This window comes from Silurus aristotelis (genome assembly GCF_946808225.1).
Source record: "Silurus aristotelis genome assembly, chromosome: 4".
Classification (NCBI taxonomy): domain Eukaryota; kingdom Metazoa; phylum Chordata; class Actinopteri; order Siluriformes; family Siluridae; genus Silurus; species Silurus aristotelis.
Window position 1 is genome coordinate 23,259,483 of NC_139577.1, and position 22,132 is coordinate 23,281,614.

Consider the following 22,132-nt stretch of genomic DNA (forward strand, 5'->3'; position numbering starts at 1 on the left):
TACAATTACTTCTCTGCTTGTTTGCATAGCAGAATATGATTACAACACGGTTTGACCTTACCCATCTTTAGAATGCTGCAACAGCAGGATTTTGAGATTGGATGGCAGTTCTCCTAGTAAGCTCAGGTGCTTAGGGTTTATATTCACGTGCTGGTAGGCCTAAAATGGTCAAAACATAGAAACAGTGTAAGCAGCCCTAATTAGATAAAAGTGACTGGCATGATTTGCACTGTCCACATTGCAATTCAGTCCCTTCAGTGTGTTCTACCTCAGCTTTAACCGTAAAGGTGTGTTCTAAAAGAATGTATTTATTTTTTTGTCTAAAAGTTAAAAGAGAAAAACCTTGGAAAGTGTTTTAAGTGAGTGGTCAGTGGCTGAAAGCAGTCTGCAGTGGCTGTGTTGTGAGAACTTCAGGCTTTTCTGTAGACCCAGAAGAGCAGCCACCTGAGATTGACTGCTGTCCCAACAGGCAGCATCTAACACTCTGGACATCTCAGTACAGCACACACAGCTCTGAGATTAGTGGAGAGACAGGACAGTCATCAACAAAAAAAAAAAAAAGTACAAATGTTAATAAACATACAGGATAACCCCTCATGTACCCAAACCAATTTATAAAATATAAGCCTGGAAATAAACAGGAATTAAAAATAATACTAAGTGGCTGTTTTGCAAAACATTAACTATCCAAGCAATTAAATGTAGAAAATATTGTAACCTGTAGCAATGCAAGGTATTGGCCTAAGGCAGCTGTGTCGTTCTGGCTGTGTGACTCAAGCATCTCCTCGCAGACATATGAGAGCAGCTCAGGCAGGCTCTGCTGTAGCCCAAGACTCAAAGCCTCAGTTAATGTATCACTGGCCTGCACCAACATCTGCTGCACTGCCCTTTTGTTGTTCTGTAAGTCAGCACATGTAATTACTTGTAAGAGTGCTCAGCCTTTTAAAAATTAAGTTTATGTGTGCGATTACATGATTATATTTTAACATTAATCACTAAAATGTCAGATCTATTATCATAACCGGATATATATTTTATACATCAAAATTTAAATGTGTACACTGTAAACCAAAATCCCTTTATGGCACATTTGAACTCCGACCAATATTTCATGTTTAGTACAAATGTGGTTCAATGCAGTAAACTATCACTGAATTTAAAATAATAGGTAAGATTATGTAAATTGTGAATATGTATCATGCAGCAATGACTTGAATTTTTCAAAAATTTCTCCATGCTAAGGGTAGTCATGATGCTTCCATAAGTGTTTTTTTTTTTTTCCTGTGCAATTAGGCACAAGATTGTTATGCCCTGATATGTCCCATAATCATTTAGAAGGGATCTTTGATTACGAAAAAAAAAAAAAGATTGAATTTATTATTTTATTAATTTGCACCATGCGCAGCTAGCTCTGCTATACATATTACAGAACATTTACCACAGTGTGGTTGAATGCTCTGATATTAAAGTAGTTCTGGTTGTAACATAAATTACATATTAATTAAAGTTCTATATTAATTAAGCTCATACACCATAACTAATAGAAAAGTAAAGCCTATCATAATTGATGTGGAACTGTTTGTAGGAGACATTTGTTTAACATTTATGAAAAGAACAAGGTAGCGCAACTGTCACGGTGCTTTGCTTAGCTGATCAACTTGGAAAAGGTCTTCAGAAGAGATACCTATACACATTCTGGGATCTTGGTAAAGTACCCATAGACAAATAAATGTGATATAAGCACAATAATGAATGGCACATGATTTATCCAAACTAACTTTGCATTCTACTGGTCGATCTCAATCAACTGGTCGACCTCGGTCAAATAGCCTGCACAATGTACACAAAGGATGAAGGCAACTAACAGAAATCAATCCATTTGTGCAGCAAATTTGAGACTGAGAAGCTTTTTCTGGTACTGCATACAGATTGTGCAAGTTTCTTTGAAATGTTTAACTACTTTAATATCCCATTTTGACAATCATAGATACAGATATATAGTTACAGTTTACCATCTTAAGCGAATACTCTACCTGCATTTTTTCCATTTTAATAGTGTTGTCACTCTGTGATGTGCTCCCCTCCACTAGGCTGCTGCTTTCCACATTTTCATCCTCATCCTTACACTCAGTTTCCTTTCCCCCTGCTATGTTTACCTGAGTTGTTTGCAAATGGTTAAAAGGGAATGGTTAATGAGCTGTAAACATGGAAAAGTATCTGTTATAGATATATACTAAAATATTTGTTATAGCTGTATACTCACTTAGACATATTGCCATTGTGTTGCAAATTTTTGACTCATTTTTTTAATTGTTAACAAAGTTTCTGCCTGTTTTGGGAGTGACTGTGTTCAGCATTTACTGTCATAGACCAAAAACTAAGGTTAAAAGCCCACATAAAAGTATCAAATTCACTGTTTTAGGGCTGCAGATATCGATTATTTTAGTAATCGAGTAATCTACAAATTATTCCAACGATTAATCGAGTAATCAGATCAGAAGTATTTCCTCATCAAAGAGCAATACTAAGCGACGGTTGAAGACCTTCCTCTTCCTGAAACACTTAAATTAGCACTTTCCAAGTTTGCTTTGCAGAAATCAAGAGTTATATTTATCTTAAGTTTGTAATCTAGTGTACCAGTGTAGGGCTTCCCTATAAATCTTCTCCTCGCCCCTCTCTGTCTATTCCCCGTTCCTCTATTTTTCATTGCAGCTTCTTCTGTGTTTAGCTGCCCAGAGCGTTCAAGAGTAGAGAGCTGCACTGCGGTACGGGACAAGATTTAATTGGTGAATGCGGTTGCAGGCGGTAAAATACTCGTGTGTGTGGGTTGCGGGCAAATAAAGTAATTTGCGTGACTCCCGCAAAATCGTGAGATTTCTTTTTCATTCCTATTAAATACCATACCACACCACTCCACTACCCTCCCTCCCATTCACACATGTACTTTGTCTTAGTCCTACTGACTTTCAATCCCCTTCTCTACAGCACATACCTCCACCTCTTCAGGCTTTTCTCAACCTGCTCCTACTCTCACCACAAATCACAATATCATCCACAAACATCATAGTCCACGGAGACTCCTGTCTGACCTCGTCCGTCAACCTGTCCATCAACACTGCAAACAGAAAAGGGCTCAGAGCCGATCCTTGATGCAGTCCCACCTCCACCTTGAACCAGTCTGTCGTTCCTACTGCACACTTCACTGCTGTCACACTGTCCTCATACATGTCCTGCACCACCCTTATATACTTCTCTGACACACCAGACTTCCTCATACAAAACCACAACTCCTCTCTTGGCACCCTGTCGTACGCTTTCTCTAAATCCACAAACACACAATGCATCTCCGTCTGACCTTCTCTATACTTCTCCATTAACATTCTCAAAGCAAATAATGTGTCTGTGGTGCTCTTCCTCTGCATCAAACCATACTGTTGCTCACAGATGGTCACCTCTTCTCTCAGCCTGGCTTCCACTACTCTTTCTCATAACTTCATGGTGTAACTGATTAACTTTATTCCGCTGTAGTTACTGCAGCTCTGCACATCTCCCTTATTCTTAAAAACCATTACCCGCACACTCCTTCTTCATTCCTCAGGCATCCTCTCACCTTCCAAAATGTTGTCAAACAATCTGGTTGAAAACTCCACTGCCATTTTTCCTAAACACCTTCAAACTTCTACTGGTATGTCATCTGGGCCAACCGACATTCCACTCTTCATCGTTTCAATCGCTGCTCTCACTTCCTCCTTACTAATCCTATCCACTTCCTGCTTCACCATCTCCACACAATCCGACCTTCTCTCTCACTCTCTCACAAAGCACCTCTTCACCATCACCAAGCCCCGGTCTGACCTCTTCCTTGAATCTTACACTACAGTCTTCCACCATCTTATTCTTCTTTTGGTCCTCACTCTCCTCTTCTTCTTCTTCACCTCCAAAACCATCCTACAGACCATCATCCGATCCTGTCTAGTGTCACTATCCCCTGACAACACCTTACAGTCTCCAATCTCCTTCAGGTTGCATCTCCTTCATAGAACATAGTCCACCTGTGTGCACCTTCCTCCATTCTTATACATCACCCTATGATCCTCCTTCTTCTTAAAATAAGTGTTCACCACTGCCATTTCCATACTTTTAGCAAAATCTACCACTATCTGCCCTTTCACATTCCTCTCCTTAAGGCCATACCTACCCATTACCTCCTCATCACCTCTGTTCCCTTCACCTAAATGCCCATTAAAGTCTGCCCAAATCACCAATCGTTCTTTCCTAGGTACACCATCCACCACTTCATCTAATTCACTCCAGAATTTTTCCTTCTCCTTCATCTTACAACCCACTTGTGAAGCATAAGCACTAATTAAATTTATCATCACCCCTTTAACCTCCAGCTCCATGTTCATCACCCTGCCAAAAACTCTCTTCACCTCCACTACAATCTTACTGTACTCTTCTTTAGAATCACCCCTACTCCATTTCTCTTTCCATAAACACAATGGTAGAACAGTTTAAACCCACCTCCAATGTTCCTGTCCTTACTCCCTCTCCACTTGGTCTCCTAAACACACAACATATCTACCTTTCTCCTCTCTATCATACCAGCTACCTCTCTCCCTTTACCCGTCATAGTACCAGCATTTAAAGTAAACAACCCGAACCTCCACTCTCCTACACTTCTCCTTTCCCTGCTGTCTCTGTAGATGGAAGACAATAAAATTTTTGCAGGAGTGAGCAGGAGCTGTACTGCAAAATCCGTCCTGCACAGGTCTCTACCTGCGGGCGGAAGCTGGAGAAAATAATATATATTTTTGTCATTTATAATATATATTTAAAAAATTCATCCCTTGCAGGTCTCTACTCCAGAGTTTAGTGGGTGGTGCATCAGTAATAATTGTCTGGTAGGGGAAACACCATGCTCCGTGATTTTTTGTATTCGAGGAATCGTTTCACCCCTAGTTTAAATTTTTACCCAGTTTTCTAAGTTTTAATAGCATTTTAGCATTTTTTTCTGGCACTGGCATATAATTTGTATCTATAAAAAAAATGTTTGCTGTGATATCTGCATTATTTTTGTACTAATGCAATTATGAAGAGGTGTGAGTGTTTACCATGAATGATTTGTCCCACATAGAATTGGGGTATAGTGGATCTCTCTGTAGTGCTAACAGCCTCAAGCACTTTCCCAGCATGCCAAGCGTCTGCATTCTGGTTTCAACACAGTCCTTAATGAGAGACTGGACTACAGACAGCTGGGTAAAGGTCAGCTGACCTACAGACTGACCCATGGTAAGCCATTCCTGCAAAAGGAACAAAATGTGGTAATTTCCCCAACATACAGAAACTTGGGATGATTGTTCTACTGTAGATAATGTGTTAAGTTTTCTTGTCCATATCGAAACGCTTTTGTGCAGATGTAAGAAAATAAAAGACTTGTATTTCTAATCTAGAGTAAGGTTTTGGAGCTGTGAGTCTGAGATGTGTTGTCTCTCACCCTCTGTAATGCATTAAGTTCAGAGCTGCTCTTCAAATAGCTATCCACAGCTCGCTCAGTTGAACTCATCCTGATCTGAATTGTGGCTTTGACCTTCTCCTCCTCACAAAACATTTCCAGCATCAACAAACCAAGGTCAGCTAGAGCTAGCCTAAAACGCACAGACACACGCATGGCAGGGAGCCTACGCCACCCACCCTGAACAAAAGAAAGAAAATGAGTTAGTGTACAAATGAATGCAATATTATGTGAATCTTAAATTTAATACCAAGGAAAAATCAGCCTCTCTGTGGTCCTTGCAAATTACATCCTGAACATTATTTTTGTGCAATCCTCAAAAACATAATGCAGACACGAAATATATTAATCAGAAATAAAGGTCATATGTGTAGCTCTCTGACATTTTTTTGTAAAATACTTGCAATATTAGTGACATTGAACTTGTCAGTTAAGATGCATATTGAATTAATTGGGGAACCAGCGCCATCTGCTGTAAGAGATAGAACTAGTGATGTGTTATTTATACTTGAACTTCATTTAGAATTTCAACATTGCAACATATATAAAACATGAACCAAAACTCCTGCATTCTATGATCCCTCACCTATCTGTCGCTTGAATAGCACCAGTTGAATTGCTTAAAATTATAGAGCACATGGATTTCTCCTTGAAATGTATCTTTCGCATATTGTCCCAAATCAAATAAAATAATATGAACAGTGCAGGAATCTAAATGCTTCAGCAGTCTTCATTTCTCAAATCAGTTTTAACGTTTATTTTCTAATTTACCATGAGAACTGTGAAGGACAACAAAAGGATGATCTGGTTAGAAAAATGAAACAATAATCATTTACATGATTGCTAACTTTCGGTTAAGGGCTGGCTTATACTAAGCCACATAAACAAAGATCATTTGTTAAAGATCATTACATAAACTTTCAAGACATAATCATAATATTTAATAATGAGGGCCTCCATAATAAGTAGGAATGGTTACGGCTATAACCATCACCTTTACTTACTGACCTAAAAACAGTCAATTCAATGGCACTGTAAGCAAGTAAAATAAATGGAAAGTAAGAAAGATTCAGCAGGTGCACTTAATACAACAAGGCTCCTTGCATGTGAATATGATATTTTTTAATCATTATAGGACACAGTTTTTTGCCTTCCTTAAATTTCACAAATATATACTGTATATACAGTATGTCTGTGTGACACTTGTGTGTTGCATATGTGTCAAACTCAAGGACCACTCAAGGACCACGGGCCACATCTGGCTCGATGTACAATTATATCTGGCCCGCAAGATCATTTTATATAGTTCTATTATTATTGTTATTAATGGCCCAGCGATATGAAGCTCTGATAACACAAACTACAGATCTCATAATGCAGCGCTTCAGCTGCCTTGCTGAACGCTAGGCTACCTTGGAACATTCCAGCGTCAATCAAGTCGAGCTTCTGTTGATGTATACAACCCTATTGTAAAGTTATTGTGAAGCAGCGCCTCACAATGGCAAAGAGAAAAGTTGATTCTGAAAACAGAGCCTTTCAAAACTGAAGGGAGGCTAAGTATATGTTTACTGACACTGCCGGTAAACACATGTGTCTTATTTGTGGAGCGAATGTGGCTGTAATTAAGGAATTGAATCTAAGGCGGAACTACGAGACAAAACATCAGGATAAGCTAAAAAACCTGAATGCAGAGCAGAAGATACAGAAAGTAGAAGAGTTAAAGAAGAATCTGACATTTCAGCTGACGTTTTTTGCCAGAGCAAAATCACAAAGTGAAGCTGCTGTGAAAGCAATTTTTATTGTGGCAGAGGAGAAATCAGAGGCAAATCAGCCAGGCCATTTACTAAGGGGGAATGTTTCTGAAGAGCTGCATGATAAATGGTGTGCGACGTCTTGTGTTTGACAGGAGAAATTTTCATGGAGAGCAAAAGATTTTAAGTTATTTAAAGTTTAAGTTTATATATTTTTTTAATGGCATAAGAGCAAATAAATCTTACTGTTTTGATTTGTTGTTATTTTAACATTTACTTACAATCTTTATTTATATTTTCAGGGTTCTTTTGCAGCAGGTTCATATTTCTAACTTGTATAATTTTGACAGGAGATATTTTTATGGAGAGCAAAATATTTTAAGTTATTTAAAGTTTAATTTGATTTATTCTGGAATAATATTCCTGTCTTTTTTATTTCTATTTATGTTAAAAAACATTTAGTTTTAGTGTGTTCAATAAATGTTCATCCTGTTCGGCCCGTGACCTAAAGCGTGCTTTGAGTTTTGGCCTCCTGTGCAGTTGAGTTTAAACTATTGCTTATGCTTTTCTTTTGTATGCACAAACTATAAAATAAGTACCTCTTGAGTTGGAATAAGTCTGAGGCAAACAGAAAGTACTTCCTCTTGAAGAGCTACAGCCCGCTGTATGAGCGAGAGCGCATCTAGCAAGTGCTGCTGTTTCTCTTCTTTTATGGAAGTGACCATGGCCAGCATTCTTTAAAAAAAAAAGGAAAAAAAAGGTTACTTAAGTCAGGTTTATCTTCTCTGATTTATTTACATCATTTTAATGTAAAAATTCAAAGATCTGTTTAAGGGTCAGAGAAAAACCGTATAATCTGATGATTTCCATGCTAAAAAAATCTCAATTCAATAAGCTTAATTAAAAAATTACCAATATGTAGATAAAATGTGTGTGCATGTTTTACCTTAGAGTGTGTGCCTGCTCTAGAATGGTCTCTGCAGCTTGGTTCTTGTAGCCATGCTGACGTAAAGCTGCAGCACTTTTTTTCAGAGTGTCACACACTGCATTCAGCTTCTTCACTGTGTCAGCACTAACACTATGACCAGGACAAGTGACCCTCAGGGATTGCCGACAAAGAACAGCACCTCTGTGAGAGGACATATTCAATATAAGTTTTGCAGATGCACAAGCATATGTAAAACACAGTTGAGAAAAAACACACAAAAAATACATATTTATATGAATCCTTACCTAGCCTGCAGTGAGGCAATGTAGAAGTTGAGGACTGATGCCCGATTTGGTTTTTGCTCCAGAGCAGACCTAAAGAGTCCAATAGCTGTGTCTGTGATCTTACACACCTGTGGAGAAGTAACAGAACAAAAAATGAAATATGGGAATAACCAACTATAAATCTCTAACACAACACTGTGCTTTTGCCCTTCAAGTCATGCCCACTTTTACCTGCACAATTTAGACAAATCAACATATAGTGTGTGTGTGTGTGTGTGTGTGTGTGTGTGTGTGTGTGTGTGTGTGTGTGTGTGTGTGTGTGTGTGTGTGTGTTTGCCACTGACTAAAATTATAATCACACCTTCACATATTATGAGGCCTATCTGATTTTTTTTCCACCCAGCAGAGGGTGCTCCAGTTTTAGCCTACATGTTTACCTGGATTTGTCTAAAACTAAAACATTTCAGATAAGTGAATGAGTAAAACCCTTTACAGAACATTAACAAATGTATTATTTATGTAATACTTAATATCACCTTTTGCCGCAATGAACAAAAGGTTGGCCAGATTTAAAGCAAAGGTGGATGTTTGAATTGGTTATTTAGGCTACAGTACAAATAAATTAAAGAGGTAAACCTGTGTGTAAATATTGTCTCCATCAATCTGTACGGTGGTGTTCAAGAGGCTTAGAATGAGGTTATACCAGAAGTCCTCATCCCCACCAATCTCCTGAGCCTGCTCCACTAAAGCAAGAGCCTGGCCATGCTGCTGCTCATGACTAGCCAGAACAGCCAAAAGGTAAAAACACCTTGCCAGTATGGTTTTGTCTCCAAGTTCCTTAGATACACAAGAGAGTTCATAATTTACTGTGACAGAAAAAATAAAGTCAATCGGAAAGTGTTTCAATTATTATCATAACTCTAAATCATAACATATATGTACCTTGGCCACCAGGTGAGCTTCAGCTAACAGTCTTCTAGCAGGTTGGTACAAGCCCATACTGATACACACAGCAGCCTTGTCCATTAACAAGTTCTGCACAGTACATTCACTCAGCCTCTTCCTGCACATGCTGCCTTCAGATACACCACACCCACTATGAGGAGGTGCTGTCTAAGCGGTCAAGACATACAAATTATCATATCATAGAAATATCACACAAAAATTGACTACAACTAAACCTGTTTTATGTTTAAGCACTAATGCTCTTAACACACTAACCTCCTGTGTCTTATTGACTTGAGCCTCTGTATGAGGTCCTGTTCTTTCCCTTTTCAGAGCAACTGTCTTTCGACATCTAAAAGGGCAAAGAAATATTGATAGTTAATATACAGGAAAGTTAACATAATTGTGTAAAATTAAGTAGGGGATAATGTCCAACCAAAAACTTGCTATTAGAAAATAACCAGGTCAAAATCTTTAATCAAGAATCCTATAATTATTCAAATTAAGAAGACGACATTTTCCCCACATATACATTACAGCACAGTATTATTTTCTTTGCCTATAATAGCTTGTTAGGGAGCTGGGGTGAGAGCACTGGGTCTCCTGACTAGAAATTGTGTTCACTTTGTTCACTGTCGTTTTTTAAGGTTTTCCACAGTGTAGGCTGTAATTAATTCCTTTCAACATTTATAAATAATTTTTACTTTTCTTCAACAGCATGCTAATAGAGACAAAAAAAATTAAATATAGGGCTAGCTTGATCCACTAATTCAGCATGTCATGATTAGTTCATGAAATTTCCAGCTGTGATTACAATTAATCTAGGATGAAATAGTGCTTGAATTTCAATCTAAAACATTTTAAACATGACCAGAGTATATAATTTAAATATTTTTACACTATCATGGCATGCATATTTCTAGAAACTTCCAAATGGCACTGTTTAAAGACTAGTACTCTCTATATATTGTGAACCAACAATATATAGCGCACCCTTGTATAAGCCGCACCCACTGAATTTTACAAATATTTGTAATATTTTTAATCAGTTTTTCGGCTTGAAGTTTGTGAAACCGGGAAAAACCCAGGAAAAATCCATAAATTAGCCGCCTTCGTTGTTTGAGCCGCGGGGTTCATAACGTGGGAAAAAAGTAGCGGCTTATAGTCCGAAAAATACGGTATGCATATTCACTAAGTACTCCTGAATACACTGCCCATATATTATCCAGTCTTATATGCTGGTCCTGTTATACTAAAAGTCATAAAATACTATGCTCATGAAGACCTTAAAAGCTATAAATGTTGTGGGTGATGCTACATGTCTCTTACAACATCTGCTCATCTTCAGAAATATCAGCAAAGCTCAGCAGTGCATCATTGTAGGGTGATGAAGAGTCAAGCCCCAATTCACAACAGGTCTTCAGTATCCTAAAAACAAAGGCAGAAATGTCTGTCCAATAGTTCTACAGTAATAATACAGCAGAGACACACAAAAAGCAGAGCTATAGCTATGTTCAGACTGACGTATAAATCGGATGGTTAGTCTTGTGTACTGACTGCAAAGGTGTGCAGACTGCTGTGCTACATACCTAAGGCGGTAAAGGTCAGAATGGCTCTTGCTAAGAAAGAGATCGTGAGCAATGACCTCAGCCAGGTGCAAAGGGGGTAGGGTCAACAGAGTAAGAGAGAATAATTCCAGCTCTTTTACCAGGAGATCTAGATAGAACAGAGTCCGGTTCTAGAAGCACAAAAACACACACTCATAACATAAAGCAAAATTCATAGTTTAGGGGATAATAAATAAAGATAGCTATGTAACAGAGCCATACAATTTTTTGTATAACTATGTAGTTTACGTAATAAGATGGGGGAAAATCAGCTTTTTTAAAAAAAATTACAGTATGTAGCCTTAAACAGAGTTTTACTGTTATACTGTTTTTATTTTATACAGCATGAACTGTGTTGCTAGTCCCCAGTATTTCAGTAATACTAAAACCATGAATGCAATTTTTATCCTGTTCATTTTAAAGTTGCAACAGTTTTTATTTATACTTTACATGCAGGTTAGTAGATTTAAACAGAAATACTGTTTTCTGTGAATAATTTAACTTTGTTAAATTCATTTCATCAAATCAATGGCTTCTAAGTGAAGTAAAACAGCCTTTAATTTCACACTCACTGGGCATAAAGGTCAATATTACTAGTTCATGCGCAAACGAGCTAACTGAAACCCACAGCATAAGACCAATAAAAGACTTTCCTACTGCTGGGCCTCAAGGTAAAACTGATCTCAGATGTAAAATACTGGGAAAGGACCAGTGATTAACATGCTGCAGAAGTTGATTGGTCCTTCATAGAAAGTCACTGACCTGCATGCTGATACTGTGCCTGTTGATGGAGTAAGGGCTGCGGTCATGTTTAAAAGCCTGCCGAAACTCTTCAGGGCACTCGAATTGAGCCCATTTCTCTGGGTTTAACTGGAACGAAGCGTCCAAACCTAGGACCTTGGGCTTCTTCTGCACAGTTAAAGAGTAAAGAGTCTTTATAGTAAAGAACAACTTTATAAGTTTAACAATATCATTTCAGTGAATGGAAGAGTGAGCTATAATCTATTTCCTGTTTGCTATTTTATAAGCAGTTTGGTATGTTTAAAACACAAAAATCTTATGGAGGTATACTGACAAAAATTTGTGGAGACGCTTTTCACACTCATGTTGGCGTTTATTTCTTCTTCTTTATATATTTTTTTTAACCTCCAATTACAGCTTTTGCATTCTTTTTGCTGTTATAACAAGCTCCACTATTCTAGAATGACTTGGAATGTGGTTGTGTGGATTTGTCCAGTTATTGTCTATATTACATCCTCTCTAATACACTTTTCTACAAATTATATATAAAAATTCCTATACAACTTTGCTGCAAAGGAAAGAATGCAATATTGGGTGTGATGGTCAGGTGTCCACATACTTCAGGCAATATAGAACATGTGCCAAACCTCTTTAGACTTAAAGATTTTCTCGTGTTCTTTCTCTTTTTCCTTGTCTTTTTTAGAGCTGTCTGCTAACACGGGTTGAGGTGCAATATCAGAATTCTTTAACACATCTTTGATGACTTCCTGAGCTGTTTTCACGGACACCTGCATGAAAAAAAATAGACAGATGTGACAGATGTGTCAGAGAGAATCCGGTCATTTTCCAAAATAAAACATTGTTTAGAATCAGATAATAAATAAGACAGAAATAATGTAAGTTATGTATTCTTTCTGTTCGGCCCGGTACCAACTGACCCACGGACCGGTGCGGGTCCGCTGCCCAGGGGTTGGGGACCACTGGTTAACATCACTAAACAGGAAATATATGAATACATCTTAAAATATTAATAAAGCTTTCAGTTAACTGAAAAGAGGTTTTGTTGGTCTGGCTCCAAATTATAAAGGTTTTGGAAGGAATACTTTAGAAACAAATCGTAAACCAGATTGTAATCATTGATGTTTGAAGAACAAATGTAATTAAATTTAACTGTAAAATTAAGTGCTTTAATATTTCTGTTCTGAAAGTACAAACTAAATCACAAACCTGCCAGATCTTCACAACACAGTGATAAGCTTCGACCAAGTACTGCAGATGCTTGGTAGATACTCTGGACTCAATGATAGCCAGTAGTGTGTATGCCTGCACCAGCATATCTAGGGTGTGCACATCATTCAGCTTGGTGTGAGGCAGCATAGACGTTGGAGCTTGTGGCCCACTGACTGGTACAGCTACATCTGCCTGCACAGGGGTCTCTAATAGAAGCAAAGCAGATTGTGCAACAAACGAATCAAACTGCTGCAAAAGTACATACAAAAGTACATTCACAACATGCATACTGCATTTGTAATTACCTGGATTACCTCGGTTACTGTCACACTGACTGCTGTCCAGACCAGAGGAGAGCAAAATGTCTATGGCTGACTGGGTCTGCAGCTGCACATCTGTCACAGGGAAATTATTACAGTACAGCCACTCTGCATATTCCAGCAGTAAATCCACTTTCTTCCACTGACTTTCAGCACTCTGAAAAGAGACAGCACAACATAAATTAGTATCAAGAAAATCAATTGCGCAATATAACTAGCTATAACTCTCTATCTATCTCTCTTTTACAGTTAAGAAATAATTTCCTAATTTCTTACCTGCAATTTGTTGATTGCGTTCTGATAACAGTGCATTTTCTGCTGTATGTCATTGGTAGCTAGAGCAACATGATGCCACATCATAGCACAGGGCACCTCTTCAAGCTCTGTAAACATGTGCATGTCTAGCTCAATGCTCTCCCCTAGCTGAGCCTTCACCAGCACCCGCTGCTTATAGAGAGTACTGTACACACAAACACACAAAAGCTAAAATAATGTATGTAAAAACAAATACCCACCCACATACATTTCACATGACTAAAGAATAAATATTACAAAAGAATGACAATGTCACATGATTTCTAATTATTTTTTGAAAATGCAATGTAGATAAACCCACAGTCGGTGAGGGCTGCGAGGAATCTCTCTGATGGCCAGATCCAGGACCTGCAGGCCATTTCTCAAACTACCACAGTCTACATGGACCTGGAAAATCAAACTGTACATAGCTGCTCTCACTGCCAGGTCATCTTCAGCTGTACATAGACACAGAGTGTTAATTTGAGAGCAAGTAAGACAGGAACAGACAGTTAAAGCTCAAATGTGTATGTTTTTATATTTGTTTTAAATTTGGAGAAGAAAGGAACATATATGATGTAACACAATAATCAAGCAAAAGTATAAACAACAAAAAATGTACATGAAGAGTATCTGAGTATATTCATATGTGAAGTATGTCTGACCAGGACAGCAAAAGTGGCAGACAGAATGATGATGTAAGAACAGTATTTAAGGAACAAAAGTTGCAAAAACCAAAAATGTTTTAGTGACTGTTATGTGGTGTTTCCTTTGCTCACAAAGTGCTCAAATGCAGCAGCTTCTTTCTGCTCCTCCCCTACTCCCCTGCTCCCATGCTGATGTGGCAAAAAACTTTAGCGTGTGCTATTGGTCTGCTTTGAATGACATGCAAGCATTCCTACTCCCATGTAAGCATTGGTGGTTCAGTGGTAGAATTCTCGCCTGCCACGCGGGAGGCCCGGGTTCGATTCCCGGCCAATGCAGCTAAATCTTTTATAGTTCTTCTATCCAGAACTAGGCAAATACATGAACAATGTTGTCTTTCCACTTTCACAATAGTGTTTTTTGTTGTTTTTTTACTTCCAAAACATTAAACTACAACCAGCTTCCAGTAGATACACAAAAGCTTAACTGCCTGTTTGAATGATTTTTTTCACCATGTCAGTTATAGCTTGTAACTGGGACTTACTATTAGAATCCAGTGCGCCTGGTTGTTTTTGCTTCTGAGCGCTTGACCTTCTATTTTTTACCTGTGAAAAAAGGCAAGGTGACTATTAGGTTAACTATCAATGTTATACAGTGCGGCAGATTCTACTATTTTATCATCTGTATCTTTCTTATGCTTTAAACTAACAAAAATGGCCTTTTCTTTCACTCAGCATTTTAAAAGCTTCAATTGCTTCACATGTACTACTCAGAATTTTAATAATTTCAAAATGCTAAACAAAACTACATTTTAATAATAATACAAATAAAAATCACTCACATTGTGCTGCTTTGTTATTTGATTTAGGGCCTGAATGTTTTTTTTTTTTCCAATCTATTCAATCTACTATTTTCTCTGTTACTGGCATTGATACAACATTAGGTATATGATCGGTGCCATGCCTAATATGTTCAATTAAACTTAGGAGGTTTACATGATGTAGCTGAAACACTTACACTGGCTGGTTGAGAATAGGTGCGGGTTAGAGCCTTTACAATAAGCTCTAGTGGTTTTTGCAGCTGCTGTCTCTGCTCAGGAGTGTCGATGAGTGCAAGGCATGAGTTCCAGTAATGCTTTGCGGCAGTCCTACAGAGAGGCCAGCTACCTGCCTGCTCAGCATATCTAAAAAATTAATAAACGTGATAATTTAATGCTTTTGCACTATCATGGCATGAACATTTTATTTCCTAGGTTGCCTTTGACTCATATAATAATGTTTGTGGTATTTTTGCTACACCGATCAGGCATAACATTATGACATTATATGATCAGTGAAGTGAATAACTGATTATCTCTTCATAATGGCACCTGTTAGTGGGTGGGATATATTAAGCAGCAAGTGAACATTTTGTACTCAAAGTTGATGTGTTAGAAGCAGGAAAAATGAGCAGGCGTAAGAATTTGAGTAAGTTTGACATGAGCCAAATTGTGATGCCTAGATGACTGGGTCAGAGCATCTCCAAAAACTGCAGCTCTTGTGGGGAGTTGCTGGTCTGCAATGGTCAGTATCTATCAAACTTGATCCAAGAAAGGATAGTGGTGAACTGGTGACAGGATCATGGGTGGTCAAGGCTCATTGATTCATGTGGGGAGTGAAGGCTGGCCCATCTGGTCCAATCCAACAGGTGCTTGTAGGTGCTAATGAAGTTAATGCTGTTATGTTTAAAGGGTCAGGACTGGCAGCAAAAAGGGACCAACACAATATTAGGCAGATCTTCATAATGTTATGCCTGATCGGTGGCCATAAAGTTATGCCTGGTTGTTGTTTTTATGTAAAAAATAAATAAATAAATAAAATAAAATAAAAACACAGCAACAGTGTAATGTATATCTAAACTCCCCAAGTTTAGATATATTCAAAGTATATGGTAGAACTGGTAAGCAAGATGCTATTAACAGACCGACCTGATGCTAGTATGGAGCATAGCAAGAGCCTCTGTGTATTTGGCAAAATGCCCACAGGACTTATGAAGCATGCTCAGTCCCCTCAAACACGCAGCAGTGCTCAGCATCTCCTGCACCATTCTCATGCTGTACCTAGATACATACAAAAACAGTTGCAAAATTTATATTTAAAATGGAGCAAGCTCAAATCTAATTAGGGCTAAGGATGTTGTAATGTTGAACTGTTATAATATATCAAAACAAAACACAAATAATCAGTATTAAAGTACAAAAAAAGCTAATTTCTCTTTATTTTGTATTTGAATTACTTGAGGAATCGTTTCAGCCCGAAATCTAATATGACTCGCATACATGAAACTGAAAAATCAATGTAACAAACCAACTTTAAAAATCAATTGTAGTCTATTTTCAGTTAAATTCATCTATTAGGTTTTAGGGCACATATAACACATAGCAGCATCAAAAGCATTTAATGTAAAGAAGACTGCAAAAATTTTACTTTTAAAGTGGAAAAACAACACTTTTACTGTATTTGCAAAGTTTTGGCTACATTTTGAGGATAAAAAGGCACAGGAAAAAATACTCTTGCATTGGCCGGGAATCGAACCCGGGCCTCCCGCGTGGCAGGCGAGAATTCTACCACTGAACCACCAATGCTGACATGAAAAGAACCAAACAGGCACGTGATTCAAATTAGATTGTTGCTGCTTTAAGAAACAAAATAGCAGCAGAAAGGTTTTGAGCATGTTGGTAGCAAAGGGAAGATCATACAACAGCCATAGGGGTATTTTTTATTTTTTTTTAATCTTTGTGTCTTTTGTTTCTCCTATTTCTCCTACACACACACACACACACACACACACACACACACACACACACACACACACACACACACACACACACACACACACTTCTTCTTTCATCTCTTTCTTCCAGTCATAAACCACACAGATGCAAACATATACATTCACTCCTGATCTGTCTCTTTTTGCCTTTCGCTCTTCCACATTCATGCATTTTCTCGAAGAACAGCTTAAAATAACGCGTGTTTGGTTTGAAACAGGAGGTACTAGCAGTTCTTGCCACATCAACAGGGGGATGGGGGAGGGGGTGAGAGACTTGGAACAGCTTTGTGAACAGTGAAAGCCACAAACTACAACCACAAATCAGCTTTTTTGTTTTTAATTTTTTCTTACTTCATTCCACAGCCTGTTAGTTTTACCTTCTTAAAATCATTATTTTACATTTAACATAAATGACATCTTCTTTCATGCATTTTAAAGAAAAATAGAGTTTCTGTAAACAAAAATGCTGAATAAATAGTGTGCCTAATGCCTCAGGGAGAAGCAAAGGGAGACAAGACTGTGCTTCATATACATATTAACACATTGGGCCAATTTGGTATTGCCAATTCACTGTTGTGATTTTGGGTTAGTAGATCAAAGAACTCTTAGAAACCCATGAAGAAACAAGGAGAACATTTTGCATAGAGCAAAAACACAAAACTTTGCAAAAACAGTAACCCAAGTGCAAGACCAAAATGCGGATTCTGGAGTTGGTAAGTGGCAGTGCTGCCTACTGTAACTTGATTAATGTGTTCATTAAATGCTCGGATGGACCCAACCCATGCCATGTTTGAGACTCATCGAGTAGCCGATTCCCTAAAAAGACTTTTAAACAAAGGTCACCAAGTCCTTTGAGTAATTTTTTAAGACCATTAAGAATGAAATTTAAGATCCTATATCACAATGCAATGGCTGTTCCATGTTGGTCTCATTTGTAATTATCTCATTAAACTGTAAACATTGTTGATTTGAATTTGATCAAACATTTCAAATACAATAAAATCTTTTCATACGTAATAAAAATTAATTTATTATATAAAATTCTATTTCTTTTTTGTGTTTGTATGTGGTGCATTCATTATAGTTGCAGCTTATATAGTTGCTACTATACATGATTTTACTTTATTTTTTTATTTTGTATTTTTATATCAGTTTACTCCCTGGTAGTTTTAGTTTTCCATAAAATACTAACTTTGAGAATCATTTGTAAACTAACAAAAAATGTTTTTACATTTTAAAGTGCTGTGGGAGCATTTCAATAAGCTTTAGATGTAACGTTACATGGGCATCGAATAATTTAGACCTGTTTAAAATTATTTTACACCTGAAACAGCAAATTTAAGACCTTTTAAGGCCTAAAATTAAGAGTTCAAAATTATTATTTTTTTTTTTTTACTCTGCAGAAACTCTGTATCAAACCCCTACTTTGGAGATATTAATCACATTTTTGAATTATCTTTTTTTCTGCAAAAATATTCCTCTTTTCTCTGGTAAAACAGTGCATGGGTAAAAGAACTCACAAGTTAAGCACAGAGATTTTTGCCTTATTTTCGGCCTTTTGATCCAGTTGAAGTGAATTCTGGGTGCAAGTCATAACAAGGTCGTGATCAGCGTTCCGATGGGCAAAGCGAGCAAGCTGAGACCATGCATACAGCTCCACTACAGGATCGGACCATTTACAGTCAGATGCCATTTGTATGAGCTGTCAAAGAACGAAAAACAGATAAAGTGAAAATGTAAATTAGAAAAAACTGTAGTAAAAAATAAATAAAATAATACAAGTTGTGCTTTCTTTTAAAAGACCATACCATTGTAAGGCTGGGCACAGAGAACTCCATCAGTCCATGGTTAGTATTACATCGCATCATCTCCACTCCAACCAGTACACGTGACATGGCCCGCACAGCCTCGTTTTTACACTGAGTAAAACATGCACATAGTGACTATACTGAGTTTGAATTTATGTGCAGCTGACTTGTACACATAATTATATTGAACTTTATAGATGTTTTCACAGACACTCCCACGCACCTCATCATCAATGTCGAGGTTCTGTCCAATTTGCTGTTGTAACAGTCTTTTTGTATTTACCCATGTGCTGATAAGCTGCTTTCGAACCATGATGGGCACTGTCTCATCATTCCCATTGGAGAGACGCAGTGCATAGTCACACATCTACAACACAGAAAGGTCAAACATTTTGTACTTCATTTTGGCCTAATCCTATTCTGGATAGTATAGTATTATAGTATTCTGGAGTATTCTATACCTCATAGGAAGCAGTAAACACAAAATTGTATATAGATTTGATAATTTTTCCAATGGATAAACAGGTTTGTGTACATAAAATAGCTGCAATAGTTAAAATTATATTAACACATACTACTAATAGCCAATGATCGTTAGTCGAGAATTAATTTATATAAAAAAAAAAAAATTGGCCAACCACTTCTGTTTCGCTGCTGTGCAGAGTTCTAATACATCTTACTCACGTCTTTCATACTTATTTATGATTTAAATCTCTTAAGTTAGACCATCAAACATTTAAAATACAAAAAAATTATTTTAACCTAAGATTTATTATATAAAATTCAATTTATTTTGTTTTCGTAGGTGGTGCAGGTAGACATTATAGTTGCAAATATACATTATTTTACCTGATTTTGAAATGTTTATTTTTATATCAGTTAACAAAGATGTTTACTTCCTCCCAAATACTAATTTTGAGAATCATTATTGGTCATTACTGATTATTACAGCATAAGAAAATAAACTTTTTAGGTAATGCAGCAATGGGTGTCATGATTTTTGAGTTGATGTTTCATAAGTTTGTCATTTCACTATGAAACTCTTGTGTATGAAAGTCTCTTCCTTCTAATATCTTAATATCTGAGTTCACAGAAGATAAATCTTAAGCTGGGATGAATGTGGTGTAATTGATTGAGCCTGAAAAAAATACCATATCTGTAGTCAGAGAATGTAAGGGTTTTCAAACACACAGCAGAAAGGAGTAGAGGCAAGAGTTTTCTGTGGTGTATAATAAAAACTGAAAGTGCTTTATCTCAAGCAACCTATGCATGCCTAGCTCCAGGAACCCGCACTCAGAGAACTGATACAAGACAGTTTGGAGCTTAAGGGCCATGTTGTGTTTCGGGCAGTCCTCCAGTTGAGTTTCAGCCATACTGTCAGCGTTAATGTAATTGTGTTGTATTGCAGTATGTATGAGTTTTGATGCTTAGAAAGTGTGTCTGAAAATACTTCAGATAGCCAGAAGGCAGAAAACTGCTTTATCTTCTTCACAGATGAGAATAGAACAATCTCACTGACATGTAATCAGTTTAGTATTCTTCTGCCTTAATCCTTCACGCTAGCCTCTGTCAAACATGCAGTTTTATGTGAGAATATGCAGTAATTGTTTTAGAATGGGTTAAGTGTGAGCACAAGCCAGAATTTTATATCACTGAGGCAATTAACCAGTGCAAGTCATAGTACAGCTCCCCAAAATTCAGCGAGAGGGATCATGTTCGAAAAAGAAACCAATTTGCTACTGGGGTAATAGATCTTGATAACTATTTATTTAATGATGCACTAACACCTAATCTTGCAGCTGTTTTAAAATACAATAAAGCATCAGCAATAGGGAAAGACACTGACATCAGTGACTGGTAACTAATGAAGTTTATGGCTATTCATGTCAATAAAATACTTTGTAAAGTAAAAGAAAATCAGTCTGGGCTATGTACATTTATGAGGGGATTAGATAGACTCTATAAACTACACCAAAGCCATTGAACATGGGATTTGCATAAGTCACATCCTTTCTAACAGGGTTTCCAATTATGAATATGTGCTATTCTTGCACAATACTGTTTAAAGGATGTGCATTTACACAGAGGAAAATTAATAGCAAAATCCGTGATTTTGTGTGTGGACACACTAACAGTGTCTTACCTGCAGAGCTTTCTTAATGTCCTGCACAACAGCTGCCTCCAGTTGAATGGAATGAGTGGAGCCTGATTTCTCCATTCCTTTCTTTCCACTTTTTTTAGTCTTGTCTGCCTGAGACTGAAAATACTCCCTCTGTTGAGTAGTATGTCCAGATGTCTCACACCAAGGTTTGATGATACCCTGTGCCACAGCATCACACAACAGGACAAGCAGCACCACTTCCCTATTTAAATAAAGTTTATGGAGTCAGTAACTGCCAGTATAAATTGGGGAAAAAAGATTGATAGTATAAGGAAGTCTCACCCTTCATGGCCTGTCTGTCTGAGAAGCTCCACCAACTGGCTGAATGCGGTTACCAGCTTGTTTTGCCTCTTTGCAGCAAGGATGTGGTTGTTATAGTTCCACAAGTACACAGCTGCATTAACCACTAGCCACGGCTCCTGTAGCTCTGCACCGAGTTCTGCTCCTCGTAGTAAATTAGTTGTGGCATAGTCCGACATCTCTTGAATCCAGTTACTGTGGATAGATAAAGTAAAAAAAGATACACAAGACAAATCCTGAAAGTAATGGAGGAATATTGAAAGTGGTTTAATCCTCTAGATTTCACAGCTAATGCCTACCAAACAAGTTAAGAATATTTTGTTAAATGTAAGCAGACTATAACAGGAAATTAGTGCTGCTGAATATGCAAGTAACATCATTCTTTGTTATGTTGAGAGGTTATCCTGTTAGCTTTAGTTAGAACTTCAATCAAGGCATGGTTGTTGATGCCAGTTGGGTTGGTTTGAGTATTTCACTGCTGATTTCCTGGGATTTTCACAGACAACAGTCTGTTGAGTTTTTTTAGTCCAAACCAGTTACTAAATTGTTTGGAAATCCTTTCATTAATACTTTTGGATGAAAAAGTTTAACCCATTGGTGTAATACTATTTGTGTGTACCTATAAAGAGTCCACTGAGGGTCATCAAGGGTAAGCATTCCTCTCTTAACAGGTGGGACAGGAGAGTCATTTAGTTCTACTCCCTCAGAGCGGAGTTTATGAATAGTTGCCTAAGACATACAAAACAAATCATATCAACCATCAATTAAAACCAGTTAAAAAAATATTAAAGT

At 37.4% G+C, this 22,132-nt stretch overlaps 1 protein-coding gene across 1 annotated transcript in view; it reads right to left on the minus strand.

The window, feature by feature from the left end:
• Positions 1–22,132, minus strand: part of cfap46 (cilia and flagella associated protein 46) — a 56,048-nt gene that overhangs the window by 18,017 nt on the left and 15,899 nt on the right. Inside the window, exons 18-46 of the mRNA XM_083538276.1 lie at positions 21,960–22,069; positions 21,323–21,535; positions 21,023–21,242; positions 19,103–19,246; positions 18,880–18,990; positions 18,592–18,773; positions 16,227–16,358; positions 15,278–15,443; positions 14,805–14,865; positions 13,938–14,073; positions 13,598–13,781; positions 13,307–13,478; positions 12,999–13,207; positions 12,419–12,559; positions 11,793–11,939; positions 11,013–11,161; positions 10,753–10,851; positions 9,700–9,775; positions 9,421–9,591; positions 9,115–9,315; positions 8,500–8,606; positions 8,213–8,395; positions 7,866–8,001; positions 5,498–5,695; positions 5,115–5,303; positions 2,034–2,156; positions 719–898; positions 343–513; positions 62–159 (exon numbers count right to left, since the gene is read on the minus strand). Coding sequence (XP_083394402.1) covers positions 62–159; positions 343–513; positions 719–898; positions 2,034–2,156; positions 5,115–5,303; positions 5,498–5,695; positions 7,866–8,001; positions 8,213–8,395; positions 8,500–8,606; positions 9,115–9,315; positions 9,421–9,591; positions 9,700–9,775; positions 10,753–10,851; positions 11,013–11,161; positions 11,793–11,939; positions 12,419–12,559; positions 12,999–13,207; positions 13,307–13,478; positions 13,598–13,781; positions 13,938–14,073; positions 14,805–14,865; positions 15,278–15,443; positions 16,227–16,358; positions 18,592–18,773; positions 18,880–18,990; positions 19,103–19,246; positions 21,023–21,242; positions 21,323–21,535; positions 21,960–22,069 — 4,409 coding nt within the window. The remainder of the gene's footprint in view (positions 1–61; positions 160–342; positions 514–718; positions 899–2,033; positions 2,157–5,114; positions 5,304–5,497; positions 5,696–7,865; positions 8,002–8,212; positions 8,396–8,499; positions 8,607–9,114; positions 9,316–9,420; positions 9,592–9,699; positions 9,776–10,752; positions 10,852–11,012; positions 11,162–11,792; positions 11,940–12,418; positions 12,560–12,998; positions 13,208–13,306; positions 13,479–13,597; positions 13,782–13,937; positions 14,074–14,804; positions 14,866–15,277; positions 15,444–16,226; positions 16,359–18,591; positions 18,774–18,879; positions 18,991–19,102; positions 19,247–21,022; positions 21,243–21,322; positions 21,536–21,959; positions 22,070–22,132) is intronic.